At 37.2% G+C, this 24,731-nt stretch overlaps 1 protein-coding gene across 1 annotated transcript in view; it reads right to left on the bottom strand.

Moving 5' to 3' along the window:
* SPAG17 (sperm associated antigen 17) overlaps positions 1–24,731 on the bottom strand; it is a 268,877-nt gene that overhangs the window by 96,752 nt on the left and 147,394 nt on the right. Inside the window, exons 25-31 of the mRNA XM_028488958.2 lie at positions 23,786–23,961; positions 21,713–21,830; positions 18,052–18,230; positions 17,297–17,456; positions 12,260–12,477; positions 8,198–8,342; positions 6,367–6,521 (exon numbers count right to left, since the gene is read on the bottom strand). Coding sequence (XP_028344759.1) covers positions 6,367–6,521; positions 8,198–8,342; positions 12,260–12,477; positions 17,297–17,456; positions 18,052–18,230; positions 21,713–21,830; positions 23,786–23,961 — 1,151 coding nt within the window. The remainder of the gene's footprint in view (positions 1–6,366; positions 6,522–8,197; positions 8,343–12,259; positions 12,478–17,296; positions 17,457–18,051; positions 18,231–21,712; positions 21,831–23,785; positions 23,962–24,731) is intronic.

Below are 24,731 nucleotides of genomic sequence, written 5' to 3'. Positions count from 1 at the left end.
TTACATTTAAGGTAATTATCAATATGTATGTTCCTATTACCATTTTCTTAATTGTTTTGGGTTTGTTTTTGTAAGTCTTCTCTTCTCTTGTGTTTCCTGCCTAGAGAAGTTCCTTTAGCGTTTGTTGTAAAGCTGGTTTGATGGAGCTGAATTCCCTTACCTTTTGCTTGTCTGTAAAGGTTTTAATTTCTCCATCGAACCTGAATGAGATCCTTGTTGGGTAGAGTAACCTTGGTTGTAGGTCTTTCCCTTTTATCACTTTAAATATGCCCTGCCACTCCCTTCTGGCTTGCAGAGTTTCTGCTGAAAGATCAGCTGTTAACTTTATGGGGATTCCCCTGTATGTTATTTGTTGCTTTTCCCTTGCTGCTTTTAACATTTTTTCTTTATATTTAATTTTTGATAGTTTGATTAACATGTGTCTTGGTGTGTTTCTCCTTGGACTTACCCTGTATGGGACTCTCTGCACTTCCTGGACATGATTGACTATTTCATTTCCCATATTAGGGAAGTTTTCAACTAATCTCTTCAGATATTTTCTCAGTCTCTTTCTTTTTCTCTTCTTCTTCTGTGACCACTACAATTCGAATGTTGGTGCATTTAATGTTGTCTCAGAAGTGTCTAAGACTGTCCTCCATTCTTTTCATTCTTTTTTCTTTATTCTGCTCTGCAGTAGTTATTTCCACTATTTTATCTTCTAGGTCACTTATCCATTCTTCTGTCTCAGTTATTCTGCTATTGATTCCTTCTAGAGAATTTTTAATTTCATTTACTGTGTTGTTAATCATTGTTTGTTTGCTCTTTAGTTCTTCTAAGTCCTTGTTAAACGTTTTCTGTATTTTCTCCATTCTATTTCCAAGATTTTGGATCATCTTTACTATCATTACTCTGAATTCTTTTTCAAGTAGAATGCCTATTTTCTCTTCATTTGTTTGGTCTGGTGGGTTTTTACCTTGCTCCTTCATGTGTTGCATATTTCTCTGTCTTCTCACTTTGCTTAACTTACTGTGTTTGGGCGTCTCCTTTTTGCAGGCTGCAGGTTCTTAGCTCCTGTTGTTATTGGTGTCTGCCCCCAGTGTGTAAGGTTCGTTCAGTGGGTTGTTTGGGCTTCCTGGTGGAAGGGACTGGTGCCTGTGTCCTGCTGGTTGAGACTGGATCTTGTCTTTCTGGTGGGCATTGCCGCGTCCAGTGTTGTGTTTTGTGGTGTCTGTGAACTTATTATGAATTTAAGCAGCCTCTCTTGATAATGGGTGGTGTTGTGTTCCTGTCTTGCTAGTTTTTTGGCATGGGGTGTCCAGCACTGGAGCTTGCCAGTCGTTGTAGCTGTGTCTTAGCATTGAGATGGAGATCTCTGTGAGAGTTCTCACCGATTGATATTACAAGGGGCCGGGAGGTCTCTGGTGGTCCAATATCCTGTCCAGAGAGCTCTGGCCTGTCTGGTGTCAGGCCTGAGCTCTCCCACCTCAGAGGCTCAGACTTGACACCCGGTCGGAGCATCAAGACCCTGTCAGTCACACAGCTCTATGAAGAATGCTGCAACACGATGATGGCATGAACGGAAGTCTCTATTTGTTTTCTATATGTCTTATGTCTCTGGTTTCCCCTCTATTCATCCATTATTGCTTTCTTTTGTTTTAAATAGATATTTTGAAGTGTGCCATTTCAAGTTCCTTGTTTCTTTTATATATATTTTTGAGTTGTTTTCTTAGTTTTTCTTGGGTATTACAAACAACATCTCAATGTATAACTATCTAGATTAAATTTATACTAAGAATTTCAATAATATACAAAATCTTTGCTCCATATAGCTCTATTCCTCTTCCCTTCATGTTATTATTGTCAAAAATTTCATCTTTATACATTATAAGCAGATATACTTTTATAATTATTGCTTTATGCAGTTGCCTTTTAAATCCAAATTTTAAAAAGTCACAAAAATACATGTATACTGTCTTTTATATTTACCTATGTAGTTATCTTTACCATTGCTCTTTATTTATTTGTGTGTATTTGAGTTACTGTGTAATGTTCTTTCATTTCAGCCTGAAGGATTCCCTTTAGATTCTCTTGTAGGGGATGTCTAAGAGCAATGAATTCTCTCAGTTTTTGTTTTTCTGGAACTATCCTGATTTTTTCATTTTAGAAGGATAATTTTACTGTATGAGTTTTTGTTGAAGATGTTTTTCTTTAAGCATTTTGAATATGTCATCTCACTGCCTTCTAGACTCCATAGTTTCTGATGAGAAATCAGCTATTAATCTTATTGGAGATCCCTCATATTTGATGAGTCTTTTCTCATTGCTTTCAAGATTCTCTCTTCGTCTTGGACAGTTTGATTATGATGTGTTTAGGTGTGGATCTCTCTGAGTTTATCCTACTTGACGTTTGTTGAGATTCTTGCATGTATAGACAGTTTTTATCAAATTTGGGAAGTTTTAAGCCATTATTTCTTCAAATAATATTTGTGCCCTTCTCTCTTTTCCTTCTCAGACTCTCATTATGCATGTGTTAGTATGCCTTATGCTGTCCCACAGGTCTCTGAGGCTCTGTTCATTTTTCTTCATTTTTTTTTCTCTCTCTTCCTCAGATTGGTTAATCTCAACTGACTTATTTTCAAGTTTGCTGATTATTTCCTCTGGCAGCTAAAATTTGATGTTGAGCCTCATTAGTAAATTTTTCATTACAGTTATTATGCTTTCCAACTCCAGAATTCCTATGTGGTTCTTTTTTATAAAAAAATAATTTCTATGTATTGATATTCTATACTTGGCGAAAAACCATTCTCATACGTTGCTTTAGTTCTTTACACAAGGTTTCTCTCAGTTTTTTAAGCATAACAGCTGACTTAAATTTCTGTGTCTATTTAAGTGCAAAGTCTGGGTTTCCTCAGGGGTAGTTTCTATTGATTGCTTCCTCCTTCCCCATCACTGTTTATGGGTCATAATTTCCCTTTTTCCCCCCATGTCTCATAATTTTTTTGTTGAAAACTGGACATTTCAAGTAGTATAATGTACAACTCTGGAAATCAGATCCTTTCCCCAGGGCTTGTTATTGTTGCTTTGTTGTTGTTGCTGTTTATTCAGTGATTTCCCTGAACTATTTTTTTAAAGTTTATATTTATTGTCATGAGTGGGCCTAACATGTTTGTTTGGTTGCTTAGAGGTCTGCTCATAACTGGGCAGATATTTTCTTAAGTACTTTACATTAATAGGTCTTTCAGCTTCTGCTGAGGGCTCCGGTTGCATACTGACGTATTTTTTCAATGCTCTAGCAGGAAGTTTGTAATTCCACCGTAGCTTCACTCCCTGCTTGTGCAGAGCCTCTTGATCAGCAAGAGTGAAAGATCAGGGCTTTCTGAGTTCTTTTATGGGCATGCACACAGCCCTGCACTTGAGTATGGCTTTCCAGATTCCAGGGCATACGTCAGAGCTTTTCAAAGCCCTCTGTGGACCTCTCGTTCCCCTTCTTTTCCTTTTAACTCTTTTGTTCAGCCTCTTGTTTGTTATTGCCACTTCGACAGCTATAATGTTAAATAATTACCTCTGTTTGGGGAAAAGGCTGTTTTTAGGGAGTGAGCTCAGAGTCGGATCAAATAAAGACAACCCCTGTGAGTGGGTGTTTCCAGGGAATGGCCAGACAGCTCAAACACTGACAATATTTTGTGGAGCTCTAAATCTTTTCTTTTCCTTTCAGTGGCTGCTGGCTTGCTGGCTTTCACTGCTATTTTGCATGTTAGAGTGTTGATTTTCAAGGCTACCATGGAGGTGGAGGAGGGGAGGGGAATATGGCAAGTGAAATCACCACAATTCTTGCTGTTCTTCCCAAGATTCAGTCTTTTTTTTTTTTGTCTTTAAATAAACAATCCTCAGAATATTGTAATCCTTTGGTTAATTTCTAGACTTCTGAAAAAGTTGATTTTGACAATACTTCCAGGTTTCTAGTTGTTTTTAGGGAGAGTAGATTTTCAGAAGTCCTTACTCCACCCTTCTGGAAGTTTCTCATATTGACTCTTCACCATTCCCCAGGCCCAGAGAACTCCACTGGACCTTGATGAGTTCTGAGGCTTCTCTATGGTTTCAGGCACATTTTAGAGTAGGTACTGGTGGCTGGTTAAATTTTCCATTTTTCCAGCCTCCACAGGTCCTCATCAAATGGATCCAAACTCTCAGATTGACTCTGTAATTTACTGAAAGCTGCTCTGGACAGAAAAAGATGGCCTATAACTTCCACAGTTAAGAAATACCATAGGTGAAGGAACCATATAGAAGAGCCAAAAAGAAAACCTATAAAAAGGAGATGCCCTGCCTTCTAAGAAGTTAATCTGGAGAAACAGCTGTGCTGAAGCATAGAGACTCAACATGAAAAATATAGCAATGACTCATATGTATGTATGTATGTATGTTAGCAAATAAAATTCTCATGGTTTTACATACCTATACTGCTCAGAATTTACTATAAAATTTGCCTCTTTCAACTGATTTCACACACTGAGTAGAGGACAAGGCACCCTCCATTATGATGTTTGTTTGTGGTAGTACTGATAAAGACAAGGACTTTTAAAGTCCTTTTCAGTAGTATTCCTAAGAATGTTTCTTACATTTCTCTATCTTCCCCCAAAGGAGTCAGGATCAGACTGGCATAGAAGAGTAGTCAAAAGCTTAGTCTAGCACACACACACATACACAGACACACCTTTCCCCAGAAAGACAGTAGGTCTTCTGGTCTAGGGAAACAGGTTTTAGTTCCTAAACCCAGGGACAGAGAAAGATTTCCCATGGGAGATAACAGACCCATTATTTGTCATCTTGTCTTCTTGAAACCCTCCAGCTGGGAGGATGTTCCCACCCCCACATTATAATCATAGACGATAACAATTCTTACAATCACTTCCTTTTTGATGTTTTGAATAATTTTTCTAATGCTACCAAGATACAATAGTGGCCAATATCAAGCTCTACTCTCCCTTTCATACATTGCCTAAAATCCGGCCTCCCTCATCACACTGCCCAATGTACTCATGCTGGTGAGTGAGGAAATAAATGACAAATGTGCCAAGTCCAACAGAGGACAGGCAGAAGGTATTTTTGAACACCAGCTTTCAATTCTATAAAACCAGAGAATTACAAAATAGGTGCAGCTAAACTTACTTAGGGGTTTTTTTTCCAGTTGGGAACTAAGATATGTGTGTTTCTCAATAGGAGCAATCAAGGTTGATCCTTCCTTAGTCTGTGTCTCAGGAGATTGGGTAAACAAGCAGCTATACAATAGTGTCAGGCACTGAAGGTCTCCAAGTTGGATCTCTTTTCTGTTACGTCTCTTCGTTCAGTGGTAACTGTCATTGGTGCTAAAATTCCTTTGCTCTCATAGTTGTAATGATTAGAGTCTGGGGCCATGATAAAAATAAGGCCTCATCACAGAATCTTAGGAGAGTCTCATCATATCTGGTAGGACATATGATACCGGCATATGGATGCTGCCTAAAATATTGGACATTCTGAATGCTATATAGGAAAAAAGCACCCCTTCTCCAACTGCAACATTTCACAGTCATCTCTTTCAGCACCTTCCTTGCCACACAAAGATCTGCACAAGGTAAAGAGGGAGTAGGATAACATTATTGGGAGAGATGGGAGGGATAAACTGGCTTCAACAGCTTTCACAGCAACAAACATTTGTCACTGAGGTCTTTGTCCATCGTCTTCTGGCTTCGAGCACTCAGTATCCTATGACCTTAGATGTGACACCCTGGCACTTGTGTTCCTTCTTCAGCAAGTGGAAAGGCAAAGGCAAATCCTTCTAAGACTAAAGCGACTGCAAGCTGAACCCGGGTGATTGTGTTTAATGGGGGAAATGCAAGGAGGCAGAGGAGTTTCTAACAGTGCTCTTCCCCAGCCCTCCAAAGACAAAGCTGTGCTTCAGCTAGGCTAGCTGTCCTTCCATCCTGTGGGGACATGAGGTAGAGTGGGGACAGACTGGAGGTGGGAAGGATGGGAGAGAGAGAATGAATAAGAGGTGGCAGGAGGTGAAGCTGGTCTGGTAGGGACAGGACAGCACTGAATGCTTCTAACACCCACGGTGCCCATCACCTTCCACATAAAGGATCCCCAGCAAATACACTCTGGTTTATAAGCTTGATCCCCAAATACCCAAGAATTTAAAGACAAGCAGGACTATGTTTTTCTGGAATGGATTGTAAAAATAAGGTGAATAAATGAAAAGAGACTGAGAAGTGTGTTCTCAGATCCACTGAGACAAGAGAGCAACAGTCGTGCACGTGTCAGGACTGTTCACTGCCCCCCGAGGATTGGGTTTTCTTAGTCAAATTGACACTTATCTTTGGCACCCCTCATCCTCCCCCAGACCCACCTGGTACGTTCCCTGTGGCTTTGCAATGATAGACGTCCCATCCCCAAAGGTGGTACAGCAGCTACTGTCCTCGCAGTTGGTGATGACAGTGGCGTAGTGTGAACTTTCAATCCGCGTGCACTTCACCTGCCTGGTGATCCTCTGCGGACCTTCGTCTGTGGGCAAATGCAAGGGAAGCAGGTCTGATAGGACGCACACATGGGGAACATTCCTGCCGGCTGATTCTGACTGTGCTCCTGCCTCCTGGCTACCTGGACTCAAAGTCAAGATCCAGTGTTGAGAACTCACTCCATGGGGCTGGGGTGCAGGCTTCTCTCTATGTCAACGCAGTCATTCTTCCAGAATATCTCTTAATTTAGTGTGCTCTTTTGTTCTCACCATTCTTTTTATTTTGAGAAATTGAAAACATCCAGAAAAGCACAAAATATAATTTAACTATTCTTGCTCACTAATCAAAATTAACACTTGTTAATATTTTGCCATATTTGCTTCATTTTTAATATGTACATAAGAGAAAAAATACAGATAAAGTTGAAGTTTACTGCTCTCCTTATCTCTCTTATCTCTGGGTTTATTCCTTTTTCTCACAATCCATTTTTATACTTTTATATAAATGTATGTATCAAAAACAACATATAGTATTTTGTGTACTTTAAATTTGCATAAGTTATATATTACTCTATGTATCATTCTACACCTGAATTTTTAATTTAACAATGTTTTGAGACCTTTAGCCATCTTGATATATATGTGTGTGTGTAAATAGGTGCATGTATGTGTGTACTTCATTCCTTTTAATTGCTATATAGTACTCCTTTGTAAGTATATACCACATTTTATTTTTCTATTCCGCTGTTGATGGACATTTGTTTTCCCAATATTTTAATATTAAACTTGGTGTTGCAAGTAGCACCCCTATACCTGTTTCCTTGTTCAAATGTATAAGAGTGTCTTTCTATATATACCCAGAAGTAGAGTTAGTGTATCATATGATATGCACATTTTCAATTTACCAGATATTTAAAAATTGCCCACCCAAGTGGCTCTTTTAATTTTCACTCTAACTAGCAGGGTGGAAAGGTTCCTCTTTTTCCAGTCACTTGCCCATTTGTTGCACTTAATTTGGCAATGAAACATTTAAACAAACACTGGAATTAAAGAAAAGTGTGTCGGAATAATTTTTATTTAAAAATCTTTTTTAAAGTTAGCTTAGGAAGGGTGGTAGGCTTTTAGATAATATGAAAGACTCTGGTTCATTAGTAGCTGCTGCTGGCTTTTCTCTTATATCACCTTTCTGATAATGAGAATTGTCAGAAAGAATTGGAGGACCTACCTGAGGTCACCTATGTATGCAAATTAGATTCCTTAACGATCAAAGGAAACAGGTCTGAGATCTAATGTGCAGGACAGTTGAGTCATGATTATTAACTTTTAATTGCTACCAAACCAGGCTGTAAGTTTTTAGTGGTAAAAATGGAAAAGGCACTATTATTATCCATCAGCCAACTAGAGCTGTTATCACTTCCACGTCAGCTGAGGATAAAGATCATAATAAAGGGCCTCATTTGGATTGCATGAGTATTCTTCGGTTGAGGTGAATTCTTCAAAAAAATTATTTTTCTTACTTGTATTTTCAAAAATCAGTGAGGTTTCTACTTATCTTATTGTAAAGACATAGAATATTGTCATCTACTTGAAAAAGAATTTGAAAAAGAAGAGATACATGTATATGTATAACTGAATAACTCGGCTGTATGCCTGAAACTAACACAACATTGTTAATCAACTATAATATAAAAGAAAAATTTTAAAAAAAGAAAAAAAAACTTACCTGTCTCTTGTTCATCCGGAGAAATAATTTGATCTTCATAAACTTGATAAAAGGTTGTGATTCTGGTACCATCAGCATGATCCACTACCCGAGTACCATCTTTCTTTTCAATGATGATCACTTTGTCTTCTCGAGTTGTCATAACCTGAACATACAAAGGCAGAGCACCATGATTTGGTCAGGTGGTTAATCCCAAGTGTGCTTATTTTTACACCCCATTGATTACCATCAAAATCCTGGTTATTTAGAAGTAAAAGTTTTATCTCATCTACATGATCTAATCTTTATAACAATCCTGGGAGGCAGGCAACGATATCCCCATTTTATGGACGAGGAAATTCAGGCTTAGAGAAGTTAAGAAACTTGCTGAAGGTCACTCAGCACGTGCCAGAGCTGATGCTGGACTAAGACTGTCTGACTTCAAAACTGGTGCTTCTTCCATGGTCGCACATTTGTGAGTAAAAAGTTAACGTCAGGACTGATCTGACCCAGGTATGTCCAGGAAAATGGTCCCAGGTCCTGCTCCCTTGGAAACTATAGGTTTAAGATAAGCAAGGGACCACTGGTGTCTGTAGTGAAGGTTCTGATGTGGTCTGGTCTCCCCTGAGGAAGCAATGCCAGAGCTTGGATTTTGTGTGTCGGTGCAAGGGGGCAGCATGGGTGAAAGGGGTGCTAGACACAAAGGACCCCAGGGAGCAATGGGCAGAGTGGTGAGAGCAAGGTTAGGAGTGAGGGACAAAACTGGGAAGATTATTAAGCCATATTAAGGACACAGTCTTTATCCCAAGGCAGGCAAATCAGTAGTGAAGGGTTTTAAGTATGTGGACTAGAGTAAGAAACACAGAAAAAATTCATTTAGTCCTAGCAAGTACTTCAGTCTGAAAGAACACTCAGACCTTTGTATCCTGTAGCTAAATGGTTCACCAGAGAAGCTCTAAACCCCCAGCTGTGTGTGTGTGTGTGAAGATGTGGCAGGCATGGAGATGCATAGCCCACATCTTCCTTCAAGACAGGATTTGCTCCCCAGCTGTGTGGAGTGAAGTTGGCAAACAGCCTCCAGTTGTCAGCTCTTCCAGCATCTGCCTCAGCTGCAGAGAGATGCTTTGCCTGACTCACATTGTTCCAGGTGAACTGGGTCCAGTGACTGAGTGAGGCAGGGGTACACCGATATGGTTCCTGCTCCCAGACTTGGGACATTGGGACAGATGACACTGGCTTCTGAGCTCCTGCCAGCTAACCAAGGCTTTGTGGGGTCTGCATCACAGCTCAGCTTCTCTGTCCAATCCTGCTTTCTCCCCATTCCTTTCACAAATGGTGTCCCTTATAAATATCTCATACCACAAACTTCATTTCAGTGTTTGCTTCTGGAGACCCCAACTGTCAACAATGTATTAAAATTATATAATGCATATTTTTAAATCATTGAGTGTTTTCTATACTGTCCTAACTGTAAGGGACACAATTTGCACTGAAGTGTCCAAATGGATATGAGAGTGAGTTTGCTAGCTATATTTTGACTCAAGTGTCTAGGGCTTTTGGGAGTAGGTCATAATTACATTTTTATCTTTTTATAGTAGGCAGAAATCACTATAAGAGAGAAGTGCACACTGATCATTATTTTAAGTTCTTATCTTTGGCACTCTCAGCCAGTGGTAGATATAGATATGTATATCTATCTATCTATATCTATCTATCTATTATCTATCTATCTATCTATCTATCTATCTATCTATCTATCTATCTATCTATCTATCTATCGAATGTGTATAACAAGAAATACTGCTGTAGAATGCAGTGACTGAGAGCATGGACTCTGCAGTTAAGCTGCCTGAGTTCAAATTCTGGTTCCACAGCTGGCTGGGTGACTTAGGCAAGTTGCTTACCTTCTCTGGGCCCTAGTTTCCTTATCTGCAAAATGGTATTCCTCAGAGATGTTATATGGATTAAATGAGATAATGCTGGTAAAGTAATTCACACTTAATTGGTCATCAAGTTAGCAATGATAAATACTAGTTCTTTAACTCGTTTATTTATTTTGGCTGTGCCGCATAGCTTGTGGGATCTTGGTTTCTCAACCAGGGATCAAACTTGGGCCCTTGGCAGTGAAAGTGCAGAGTCCTAACCACTGGACCGCCAGGGAATTCCTTATCTAGTTTAGATATTCACAAATTATTATTTAGAATTATTCCAACATTTTATAACACCACATAACATTGACATTTTCTGATCACCATAGGGTAAGATAATCATTATTTTTAGTGGTGGCAAGAACACAATAGAAAGAATATTTACTGAACACCTGATGGTGCTAAATCTGGTATTAATCTTCCCAACTATTTTAGGTAATGACTATTATTTCCATTTTAGGAATAAAGAAACCTAGATTAGAAACATCCAAAGTCACATACCTAGTAAGAAGTGTGACTTGGGGTTCAAACCCATGACTGCCTCACAGCAAGGTCAGTGGCACTCCTCTAAAATGTGATACTTCATGTCAGATATCATGAAAACACACACATCCATTCTCAATTTTGTTTCATATGATCATTGCCCCTTATTTGAATAATGGTTAAGCATATGAGACCTAGAATACAACCTGGGGGTCCACATTCTGAATCTACCACCTGCTGTGTGATCTTGGAAAAATTATTTAGCCTGTCAGTAGTTTAGTTGTCCCATATGTAAAATGGAAACAACAATAGTTTGTTGTGAGAATTAAACAAGTTAGGATGTGGAAAACACTAAGAACAGGGCCTGGCACACAGTTGAGCGCTCAATAAATATTATTACTATTGTTGTGATTGCGATTTGACTGTTGGGTGTCTGTGCTTGAATCCAGGCTCCTGGATCTTGGTTTGTGCTTCCATTATGGTGCTAGGTATCAGTAAAGGAAATTGAGTGTCATTAACTAAGAAATATTAATCAAATTTGCATATTAAGCCAAATAATCTGTATCAGGGCTGAATTAAAGTGAGTCATTTGAAGTCACCAAAAAAAACCCATCCTGAGATGATATGTATCTTGAGTCTCACAACAAAGAACTAGCAACCAATGTAAGAGATTAAGAAACTATTTCAGAAGTAGGCTGAAGAAGAAAGGAAAACGCACTTGGTTAGATAAAGGAATTTATCTCAATAGAAAGCAGACATTTTGCTTTCCACTATCAGCATGTGGTTGTAAACAAGTGCTAGAAGTCCAGAGACCAGAAATAAGGCATGCAGGAAATTCTTTGTCTTGTTAGATTTAGAGGGTGCTGCAAAGCACCACATAAGATATTAGAGGAATAGCTGAGGAATGGAAAGAGCCCAGTTTTTAGTCCCAACGACTGGTTCTAAACCTGGCTCCAGCACTTCCTGGTCACATTACTTAACTTGCTGAGGCCCAGCTTCCTAATCTGTATAATATACACTGGTGTGAGGCCTGAATGAGAGAATGTATGCAAAACCCCTAACAGAAAGCCTATAGAAAATGCTACTGTGCATCCCAGGGGTTTCAATTTCACATCGGCTTGACAGATAAACAAAACCGTTATTTACTATACCACTCATTTGTCACTTTTTCTTAAGTTATAAATAAAATCCTTTTAATAGTTGCTTTGTGGTGGTGTTGAATTTTTGAGTTATTTCATGTGGGCATCTCATTAAATATACCATAAATTATTTGAAGTCAAGGATCATGAACAATTTTCTATAATTCATGTCAGGTACACACAAAAAGTAGGAATAAATCAGAGCCCCTCACTTCTAGAAGATAAGACATATAAACAAATACATTCAACATAAAGAAATATAGGATATCATTAATCATATGTCTTAAAAGTGGAATAGAAAATTCATGATTTGTCTCCCACTTCAAGAATTAGTATTTCATGATACACTATGCTGGTCAAATGAACGACACAATATTTTTAGATTTGGAAAGATGGATCCATCCATTCATCCATACATCCACCACTTAACAAATAATTATTCAAAATTTATTATTTGACAGGTATTCCTCCATGTGTTGTTTCAGAACCCTAACGATTTAGAAAAATTTGTAGTATATAATAGTTTGCCATACCGTTCCATTGACAGGATCTGTGGCTTTAAAGGATAAAAATGGGGCCAAGTCTGCTATTCTTTCTAATCCTTTGGTACCAATCCGATTTCCTTGAGGTGTAGTTGTAAACCAGGTGCCTAAGTGAACCTCCACAGGAGTTACTGCTTGAATTGTTTCTGGGGGAGGTTCATGGCTTTCATTTTTATGTGCCATTGATGACTGATTTTTCTGACTTTTTCCTGTGGAAGTTCAAGTAAAATCAAATACAACAAATCAACTATACTCCAACAAAAATTTAAAAATTTTAAAAAAAATTAAAAAAAATCAAATGCAACAATATAACTATAATATCACTTATATAGAATTATTCATTAAGTTTTAATACAGTGTAGGTTACCTCAGACACATAGAAATTCTATGTGGTATTCATCAATTATATTATTTCTCAAGAAGCAAAAATTTCAGGTTATAAATATCTTAATCTTGGCACTTGAACCTTGGCTGGATTCCCATCACCTCCCACAAACATACACGTGCATACGCAGCTCACTCTCCATGGCACAATACCCATTCTTGTCAATTTATGTACACTTTTAGGTCTTGCTTACATCTCCCTAGATTCCAGATTTGGGGTCCTGTACCCTGGTTTTCAAAGCCTCCATTTTCTCCTGTGTATCTCTGAAATTTTCAGATTCCTTTTTTTGACTTATTATATTCTAGTATAATAGAGTATAATTTTAACTCTTCATTCCTCTGATTTTGTCATTTTTTTCAATCACAGGAAACATCTTTCTTCAGCCCTGGATCTGGTGAACATTACCAATCAAGCATATCCTTGGCCTCTCATATGGAGAGGATTTGTACAGTTTAATGACTACATTGATAATCATCTGATACACATCCCCCTCTCAACAGCTCCCCACCCCCATTCAACTAGAACAGGAAGATAGAACTGAAGAAACCCTCATGGAACCCTGTAAATATTAACTTAATCCCTCTATCAAGGTAGATTTACTCCATTTGTATGAATAATAACGAGTAAACTGTAGGCAAAATTTGCCAGTGTTGCCAAGCCTCGATGATGAAGTAAACTCAGACTGAGAAAAAAATTGCAAAAAATATAGTAAAGGATTGTTGCCTCCAGGAAGATCCTTTAGATTCAGACCATGAAATGTGCATTGGGGCATGGATCTTGGTGTAAGATGCAGACTCAACTAATTGGGGGAACCAAAGAAGACAGATATATTTAGCTAAGCCTTTCCATTGCCCTAAGATTTAATTTGGACCTATTTGTATTTCCAGAGCATTAAAAGAGAACTGAAAGATAGACCTGTAGAAATTATTTAGAATGAAGCTCACAGAGCCAATGTGACAGAAGTAATGAAAGAGAGGTAAAAGCTCTCTAATACACATTTAATTGGAATTCTAGAAGAAGAAGAGAAAGAAATGGATGATAAACAATATTTGAAAAGATAATATTGAGAAAGTTCCACAAGGAATGAAAGATACTAATTTACAGATTCAAGAAGCCCAATGTATTCCCACTTGGATAAATAAAAAGAAATCCACACCTAGTTAAATCATATTGATATCATAATAAAAAAGAAAATATTTTAAAGGCAGTTAGATTGTCTAACAACAATTAGACTGACAGCCAACTTTTCAACAGCAATAGTGGAAGCAAGAAAAATATGAAGAATCATTGTCCACATACTGAGAGAAAATACCTGTCAATCTAGAATTCTACACCCAGTGAAATTATTTTTCAAGAATGAGGACAACATAAAGACATTTTCAGAAAATATCTGTTATGCAATAAATAGCTTAAAACTTCCAGTTAAAACACAAAAATGTCTAATTTTTAAAACATACACCTATATGCTGCTCACAAGACACACTTTTAAACATAAACCATAGAAAGTAAAATAAAGTGTGGGAAAAGTTATACTGGAAAAGTACTAAACAATAGCTGATGTAGCTATAATAATATAAGCAAAATCAACATTAGAGTAAAAAAGAATCCTAGAATAAAAAGTCATTGCGTACTGATGAAAAGTTAAATTCCCCATGAAGATAAAACAATTCTAAATTTGTAAGTATCTAAAATCATATCCTCAAAATATATAAAGGCAAATCTGAGAACTATAAAAAAGACATAACTATTTCAGAAAAAAGAAATACGGATTAAACTATAAGGAGTGAAGAGGCCTATTCTACCCTTTCAGGAAATTTAAACATACTTCTGCTGAATAAGTTGATATTGTACATTAAAAAGTCCATAAGGATATAGAATAAGAAATGTCAAAGTTTGAATGTGAGGCAAATATGGCCTACTGTCTGTTTTGGTACAGTCTGTGAATAATTCTTTGTACATTTCTACATAATTAAAAAATCAAAAGAATATTTTGTTATGTATGAAAATTATATTAAATTCAAATTTTAGTGAACATATAAAAGTTTTATTGGAACACAACACAGCATGCTCATTTGATTATGTATTTTCTAAGGCTACTTTTACACTACAATAGCAGAGTTAGTAGTTGTGATGGAGACCATACGGCTCCAAGTGACTAAAACATCTACTATCTTGCCCTTTACAGAGAAGTTTCCTGAACCTGGATGTAAATTGGACAACACAACTAACAAATTTGATCTAACAGATATAAAGAGAACTCTGTAACCTGCTGTATAAATATATATATAAATAAATAAATTAAATTAAAAAAAGAGAACTCTGTACTCAATAGCTGCAGGATATATGCAGTTTTCAACTTTTCAAACACAGACAGAATTTTTAAAAAAACTTGACCATATCCATTCCTCTGTCAATAGACATTTAGGTTTCTTCCATGTCCTGGCTATTGTAAACAGTGCTGCAATGAACATTGGGTACATGTATCTTTTCGAATTATGGTTTTCTCCAGATATATGCTCAGGAGTGGGATTGCTACTTCATATGATAGTTCTATTTTTAGTTTTTTGTTTTTTTTTTTTTTTGCAGTACGCGGGCCTCTCACTGTTGTGGCCTCCCCCATTGCGGAGCACAGGCTCTGGACGTGCAGGCTCAGCAGCCATGGCCCACGGGCCCAGCCGCTCCGTGGCATGTGGGATCCTCCTGGACCAGGGCACGAACCCGTGTCCCCTGCATCAGCAGGCGGACTCTCAACCACTGCGCCACCAGGGAAGCCCCTATTTTTAGTTTTTTAAGGAAACTCCATACTGTTCTCCATAGTGATTTTACCAATTTACCTTCCCACTGACAATGTACGAGGGTTCCCTTTTCTCCACACCTTCTCCAGCATGTATTGTTTGTAGACTTTTTGATGACAGCCATTCTGACCGGTGTGAAGATGTCATATATGTATACCATGGAATAGTACTTAGCCATAAAAAAGAATGAAATAATGCCATTTGCAGCAACATGGATAGACCTAGAGATTATCATACTAAGTGAAGTAAGTCAAAGACAAATATCATATGATATCACATATGAAAAGATGCTCAACATTCCTAATCATCAGAGAAATGTAAATCAACCACAATGATATACTACCTCACACCTCTCAGAATGGCTATCATCAAAAAGAACACAAATAACAAATGTTGGAGAGGATGCGGAGAAAAAGGAACACTTGTACACTGTTGGTGGGAATGTAAATTGGTGCAGTCACTGTGGAAAATGTTATGGAGGTTTCTCAAAAAACTAAAAATAGAACTACCATATGACCCGTATATCATTTCACTAAATTTTGAGTTATCAAAAAAAGAATTCACTTTGCCTCCATACAATGTTATTGGGTACTGTGGTGAGATATGTGAATCTGAGAGGAAAAGACTAAATCTTAGTCTCACAGATCATTAAAGGCATATGAGAAATTGAGAAAAATTTGTAATGCCTGAGAGACAGTGTAATTTAGGGGTTAGTTGCCCAGACTCAATCCGAGCTTTACCACTTACTAGTTGAGAGACTTCAAGGAAGTTAGTTAACCTCTTTGTGTCTCAATTTTCTCATCTGTAAATTGATATTCTTAAGATACACACCTCACAGAGTTTTTGTGAGTATTCACTGATTTAATATTTTGAAGTATCCAGAATTGTGCCTGGTACACAAGCACACATCTCCTATACATTAAGATCTCTTAAAATGAAAATGATGAACATCCCAACAGCAAACCAAGGAAAGATGTGAATAGAAAATTAACAAAAAGAAAAAAAAAAGCAACAAACATCTTTAAATGTTTAATCTCATCAGTAATCAATGAAATGCAAATTAATATAATAATAAGGTGCATTAATTGTCTATCAAACTGAGTAACATGAAAAGAATGACAATACCCAGCATTGGCAAGGGTATGAGGAAGCAGACACTTTCATACTGTGCTGGAGGTAGGGGTATACATTGCAAGTGTCTTGGAGGGGAGCAAGTCTGTAATTTAGATTATGGCAGACATGGTTGATTGCTTACACAACTCTTCCCCACCTTCCTTTTTCCTTACTAGTAGTGCTCATCTCCTGAGAAAAAAGCCGAAAGTTTCAGATGCTGTTTTCCCAGCCTAGGTCCCCAACCAGGTCTAGTCAATGACATATAAGAGGAGACCCACTGGGGGTGGGGGAGACTGGTGTAATCTGGGGCTATTTTCCTCCCTGATAAAGAGAGACACTTGAAAGCTCTTGTGTTCACCCTCTTTCCTTTCTGTTTTGGAAGTTACGACATGAGGCTCTCATGCCTGGAGCTGATGTGGCCCTCTTGTGATTTCGGGGAAAAGAGAAGGACAGAGAAGCTACAGAGAGACTTGATATCACTGATCACTCATCTAACCCTAAAACAGTAGTATAGGCATTAGAGCTAATGTCATGTCAGAGTACATGATGACACAGGAAAATGTTTGCTATTTATTACATAGAGATAAAAGCAATTCATGAAAGTGTGTAATGTGATTCCCATTGAAATTTGCATGTATTCAATGAAAAGATAAGTGTAATAATAATAATATTGAGCATTGATTAAGCCCTTGGATTTATTAAATCCATTATAAATTGAGAGGCTTTGGTTATTACCTTTTTTTGCGATGACAGTCTTTAATGGTGCTGTTTCTGATTTTTGCTGAGAAACCGTGTCCATCAAGTCCCCGCTGAGAGGGCTTGCTGGCGCGTCAGCAGAAAGACCAACAGGCCCTGAACTGGGACTACTGCTCACAGTACCATCTGCAAAGAGAATCTGACGAAAAAGCAATAAATTTCAGCATTCTCAGAAACGAGGAAGAAACTGGTTAACAATACTGTGTGTCAAACTGAAATAGGTTAAAAATAACTCAAAGAAATGCTATTTGCTGACATCCAGACTCAGCAGTATAAAGCATGTTATAGAAGGGTAGATTTGGAGCTCAGAGACAACAGATTAATAACCAGCACAATAATATTACTTTGTTTTCCATTTACTTTCTATTTTTGTTTCTTTTCATTTCCTACCTTTTATCACATTGACTTGTTTTACGTTTTCCCATTCTTCACTCTTCCCTTATGTAATTGGGAAATTATCTACCCTATTTCAATTTTTCTAATGACTACATTTAAAACTTTATCACATATTTAAATGTTTAGCTTCTATCAATATCTATCTAGTATATATAGTATGTATAGCATCTAAGGCAGTGTTTTTTCTTCCAACTATATTATTCTTTGCCATTTTAAGGCATCATTCATTTTCAAATGAGTTGTTTCTCTTCCTTGTCATAGTACTGTTCCTCACCTTTAGCTTGTTTGTATTTTACTTTGCAGCAGGAAAGAGTAATTTATCTAACATATTCTTTTACCTGTGTGGATCCATCCAACAGGTATTTGACAACAGTGCCTTGACTGGTGATAACTCTTGATGCCTCCTGCTCCAGAGGTGGCATCACTGTTTTACAGAATTCATAGTGCTTCACCTTCTGGGGGTAGCTCTGTCGGACCATGATGTCCCAAGTGGGTTTCTCGTCTATAAAATATTGATCTTAAAAAGAAAAAAGAGCTTACTGAGAACTGTGCAATGCTGTATGGCTGGGATATTATCTTCCTGCTTAATTGTTTTCATTCTTTTGTCTACATCTGGTTACTAGGGCAGTTTTCATGTCATGACAGATGGCCAGAGAACTGGTTCTTTGCTGCCTTTCTTATAGTTGCATGTAGTAAATAAGGTCAGTTACAAGTACTTAATACATACTTTCTCCATGTATAAGCCAGTGTTTCTAATGATGTCCAGAACATATCAGGGTAAAATTAGGAAGGGAGAGAGTTATTCTGTCTTAGATGTTGCCTTTTCTCCCCATTGGTATTTTTCTCTCACCCTGGATGCACAATGTTCCCCTGGGGTCCCCCAGTTTCCTGGAGCCCCAGGGGAAGTCACTCACTCAGGCTTTCCCTTCTTAAATCATTTATCATCTTTCAAAGTTAACACAACCCTCTCATCTCTAACCAAGTCCAGATTTTTCTCAGAGTTCTACTCTTAGCTGGCAATCAAGAAGAAAACACCTAATAAATTCCTCCAAAAGAGTATTATTATTGAGAATTTCTGGTACACAGCAGCTACTCAGATTTTGCTAACTGAATAATTTCCTCTTCTCCATTTAAAAAGTGGTTTAATAACATAAAATCCAATGTCTGTCAGTGATGGAGTCTATTAAAAAATCACAGTCTATTCATTTGATGAGATGTTATCTAGATTTTAAAAGAAATACATTGGATAAATGTGTATCACCTTGAATATCCAAAATAGAGATTGAATAAAAAGGCTATTTGCAGAAAAATATTTACAATAAAATATAATTTATGTAAATTTTGCATTATCTACAACTTAACATTACTTGTTATTATGAAGGCATACATATAGCACATTTGTATAAACCTATTTGCACAAAAATCTAAGTCTTGTTAGTGTTCACTATAGGAGAAAGAGAAGGAATAGACTGTAGAGGGAAATTTGGGGTTACAGCTGTGTCTGTAATTTAAAAAATATATTAAAGTATGACAAAAAGAAATCTTTATTTTGTCTGGCCAGCACATCAGTACTTGTTATATTATGTATTATATTTTTCTGTATTAAAAGTTAAAATAAAATGGCATTTGTTCAGGAGGAAAAAAAGTGGTTTATTAACATGAAATAATGGTATTTCAAGGACTATATCAGGCTGGTGGGAAAATATTTTGGAATAAGCACCCTTCATGGTACCCTTCAAATCACAGAAGTAATAATAAAATAATAAACATTTGTTGAGATATTTCTATATGTTAAATGCTTTGTGTATGTATTTTATTCAGCCCACCTCAACAACCCTATAAGGTAGACACTTTCATTTTCCAGAGCTTTCCGATGAATAAATGGAGGCTAACTTCTCCAAGGTCACACAGCTGGTAAGAGCAGAGCTTAGATTTGAACCAAGTCTCCGTGCTTAACTATTTTCTTATGCTGTAAAAACAACCACTGCTACCATGACCAAAAACAAAAGCAAAAACCTAACATTGGAATAATACTTTCCAAATTAGAAAGTATTTTCTCATTTAATATTTATAGCAACTCTGTTTAGTAGATGACGTTATTTTATAAATGAAGAAATTCAGGTGGGGAGGGGTTATGACTTGTCCAAGCTCACCCTGGCAAGAACACAAATCTAGGCTCTTTCTTCTTACACCCTGTGACCTTCTCTCCCTTGCCCAAGGATGACTCTATGAAGATAGTGCTACTTTGATACTTATGCTGTAATTATATTCAGACTTGAATTAGGATAATCACAATATATGGAGGGTTTTTAAAAGATTATTTGTTACAGAGTTATTATTATTATTATTTTTTAAAGGATCCAAAAGCATTCTAAAAAATAAATTTATTTTTTAATTTATTTTTGGCTGCGTTGTGTCTTTGTTGCTGCACGTGGGCTTTCTCTGGTTGCGGCGAGCAGGGGCTACTCTGTTGCGGTGCGTGGGCTTCTCATTGCAGTGGCCTCTCTTGTTGCGGAGCATGGGCTCTAGAGCTCAGGCTCAGTAGCTATGGCTCATGGGCTAATTTGGTCCGTGGCATGTGGTATCTTCCCGGACCAGGGATTGAACCCGTGTCCCCTGCATTGTCAGGCGGATTCTTAACCACTGCACCACCAGGGAAGTCCCCAGGCAGAGTTATTATTAACCACATTATCTACCCTGACATAAAGATGAAAACATCAGACTAGGAAATGAAACTAATGGAAAAGACCAGTGAAACAAGTATTAAACTGTGGTTTGCTAACAGAATCAAGAAAACAAGCAAGGAAACAAATATGTCTTTAAACTTAAAAAGAATATCCCTCTCAGTTCTCTCATAGCATCTTTGACTTTGGAAGACTGTCAGTGGCCTTCAGTCTTAGCACACACAGTTGGTCCCATCATGGAAAACCTGGATCACTAGGAATCCATGGAAATAGAAACAAGGGTTCATGGTCTATTTTTAATAATTCAGAAAGCCCAGTGAAAAGAAAAATTGAGATGAAATAGATCGACTACAACATTAAGTTTCTTCTCATTTGGCTGGCAAGTGAATATAACATTGAATTATTTTTCAATAAGCATACTCTTTTTCTTTGATACACTTTTTAAATATGGGGTACATAAGGAAATTATAATAAAGAGTATATTTGGTTGTGAAAATAGGATTCACTGATATAATATAACATTTATCAGATGAAGAAACATGGTCCAAAGACTGTAAGTTACTGAAAGGACCATACAGTTAATTAGAACTCAAGTCCCGGCTCCATGCTTGCTTTGTTACCTCTCCTACTTCTACTGCAATAGGGGGTCTTCATTTAAATGATGTTCAAATCAATTACCAATGTGGATGCCCCCCTGCATCAGGTTAATTAAAGGAGTCCTGTTGTACTTACTTATTCATCTTAATAGGTAAGGAGCCACGTACAGAATCAACAGAAGTAAGAGACCCTGTAAAAGTATATACTGATACCTGGGAACGAGACTGATTTTCTTCATCCATTTAACCTGCACTTATCTTTACCTACTCTGTGCTCACTGTCCTTTGTTTTGATCAGACCAGCAAAGTTCTGTTCCAGTGGCCCTTTGTAAAGGACACAGGACCACACAGTAGTTATTAAGAGCATTGGCTTTGCCACCACTGGACCAAGAATGGCATTTTATCTCTGCCACTTAGGACCTGAGTGACCTGGGGTAAGTTACTGAACCTTCTGATGCCTCAAATTCTTTATTTTGTGAAAGGAAATTATTAGGACTTAGCTTATAGTAGTTGTATTTTGTCATGTATGTTAAGTATTTAGATAGTACCTGGCCCACAGTAAGTACTCAAAAATGGTGGTCATTATTATTATTAGCCTATTATTCATTATCAACAAGTTTATTTAACTGGTAGGAAAATACACAATTTCAATGGTGATTGAAGTGTTTTCTATATGACTTTTTTCCCCCTGCATCCTCAACCTCATGGCCAGCACTCACCTGGGGACTCTTGCCCAATGAAGGTAACTTGGAGCCCATTGGGGCAAGACACGTTCAGGTTTTGGAAGGTGGGAACATAAAGAGTCTCTTGTAAAACAGGTTCTGTTTCTACTTCTTCCTGTAAATAGTTCAACATGTGAATAATTTCCTGTCATTTTCTAAATGAGATATTGATTTATTATGACTCAACAAAGACTTGCTGAATGCTTAGACTATGACTTGCCCAGGACTAGTGAGCCCTGCAGTGGAGCCTATAAGGATGCATGAGTCTCTACCTTTGTGCAATTGATATTTTGCCTGTAGAATGGCACACAGACATATGAAACAGCTAAATAACAGTACCAAATGGTTGGCACATCTTTCCTCAGAAAAGGGAGATATCAAAGTTAATGAGACTAATTAGGAAAGGATCATGGAGGAGCTGAAGCTTGAACTAGGCCTTGAAAGATGCCTCAGTTTGGACATGTAGATATAAGGGCTGACCAAGATCCCCATCACCTTCCTTGTGTGATTCTTACAGTTTGGATGCTAGAGACATTACGCTATTAGAATAAGTGTCTTTATTTTTCTATAATGAGCATACACTGCTTTTGTAGTAAGTAAAAATAATAAAAGACAATAAAAAAGATTATTTATAAGTTTTAATGAGGGTTTGGGTGTGTCTACTTAACAAATTATAAATAATTTTATGCTCACTATGCCTGAATCCCTTGTTTGGCTATATGTACTCCAGGATGAAAATTATTTGGTTACTTCCAACCCACCCCTAATGATAATCCTTTCAGTTTTTCCAGTTGATTTGCTTAGTGGCTTGCCACTAAAATCGTTCCAACTGATCCCCCAGTGTTGGATCTTTAATTTATTCTCTCTAGTCCTCTATTGTTGATCATTTAGGTTGTTCTGCCTTTGTTATTAATAGAGAATAAAATCTGGATCATTGGCTGAAAATCAATTAAAAACACAAAGCAAAATTAAGAGGTAAAAGCTTATGAAATTCTGTAAAATGAACAATACTGCTCAAAGACACAAACAAGCCATGACAAATGTATCACTACACTCAAAACCAGTAATTATCCCCCACCTTTTCATTGTCATCAATTAAAAAAAATGTTCGTGGACCGACTGGTTTGCCACCAAATTGCTTTCAGCTAAATTGATGAGTTACCTGGTGATACTCTACTCAGTACTTGAACATTTCTACTTAAGGGTCAAGTGTCCTAGCTTGAGAAAACTCATCTAGTAAAGCTGTGTAAATATGGTGCAGAGGCTAAGTAACATTCAAACCCCATAACTTTCAAAGGGTCAGGCTTTGAAATCCAGGTCCCTGATCACTTTTTAACACTTTTTTTTCTAATAAGTTGAGAATTTGTACATTGTACAAACTGTACAACTGTACTAGTAAAACTGAAAGAGTCAAGATTTGATCAGTAGTTTCCTTCTTGTCATTCTTTTAGAACCTCTTTTGTTCTATATACTTCTATTAGGAAAATGTTTAGAGTCAAAGAGCTCTCAAGTGTGTGTGTGTGTGTGTGTGTGTGTGTGTGTGTGTGTGTGTGTGTGCTTGTTTGCATTATGGTGAAGGGTTAGAGGTAGAGGGAGGACTGCTCTTTAACTGGAGGTGGGTTGTCCTTTAGTCTTGTACATCAATATCTAAGTCTAGATCTACCTAACAAGTGTTTCCACTATTTAGTTAGAGATCCTCCCCTTCCAATTGTTGTTTATCTCAATGGAATTAAATTCAGTATTGAAAATAAGGAACGGTAGGAACTTGACCATCTAAGCAAAGAACATCCAAGATCCAATGTGGGAAAATGGTTGAACTAGTTATTCTGAGTTTGAAATGAATGACCTGAGACAGTTTGTTTAAGACAGTATGTCTCCTGGTGTGGGAATTCAACTCCTGTGTGCAGACCTCTTCTTGTCCATTCAAAACTGAAAGTACAAGGAGTGTTACTGAATCTGCACAGTAAAATATATGCACTGTAATAACACTATTGACATAACTCATCATTTAAAAAAAGTTAACATTGAGGCAGAAGCAGAGTTTGGGAATACATGGCAAGGTCCACTTACCTTTTTCTCTTCTTCCTTTGGGAGATCCTCTTCTTTAAGAGATTCTTTGGGTTTTTCTTTGCTTTTTGTTTTCTCTTTTCCTTTGCTTTGAGGAATACTCACTATAACAGGAATTACTGTTGGAGTATGTGCTGATGGGATATTCAACATTGCTTCCAAGTTAGGATCCTTATCCTCTATAAAGAGAAAGAGGAGAAAACAAGTAAATTAGACATTTATATTTGATATGTTTGTTAAATAAAATTTACATCTCAAACATTTATACCACTTGGCAATTTTTACCTTGCTGAGTAGGATTGATCAGTTGGATAGGTTTCAAGGGTAATGTAGTTGATTTGGAAATCAAAATTGTAGCTTAGAAATTTGAGGCACTTAATACTTTGATGTATTTGATTGAGTCATGATTTCACACACTCTTGCCTCTCTATCTAGATTGTAAACTCCTAAAGGTAGGGCAGTAACCATCTCTTCATTTTTTTGAGAAATATTTATTGAGGCTCATATGTAAAATGTGTGGAGCAGTGGATAATAATGAAAAAGAAAAATAAAGGACCTTATGAAGTCAAAATAGTCTAAATAAGATCTGTACTCAAATAGCTTCAATACAAGGACATATTAAATAGAAACATAAGGGATACAAACAAGGAAATTTAGAAAAGAAATAGATTATTTCTGTCTGAGATGATAAAAGAAGTTTTCTTATTGAAGACTGATTTTATTCTGGGTTTAATGGATTGTCAGAATTCTAAAAGGAGAGCCAACCCATGGAGGACTATGTTGGAAACTTCCAAGCATCCCCTTATGTCTTAGGTTATATTCTCTTCTGGGTTCCAGGGTAACACTCCCACCTGGATCTCCTCTTACCTCTTTGGTCATTTTTTTCTCAGTCTCCTTTACTAACTCTTCCTCTTTGTTAAATGTTGGTAGGTCCCAGTTTTTTTCCCCC

Source organism: Physeter macrocephalus, chromosome 4 (genome assembly GCF_002837175.3).
Source record: "Physeter macrocephalus isolate SW-GA chromosome 4, ASM283717v5, whole genome shotgun sequence".
NCBI lineage: Eukaryota > Metazoa > Chordata > Mammalia > Artiodactyla > Physeteridae > Physeter > Physeter macrocephalus.
This window is presented reverse-complemented; position numbering and strand designations above follow the sequence as displayed.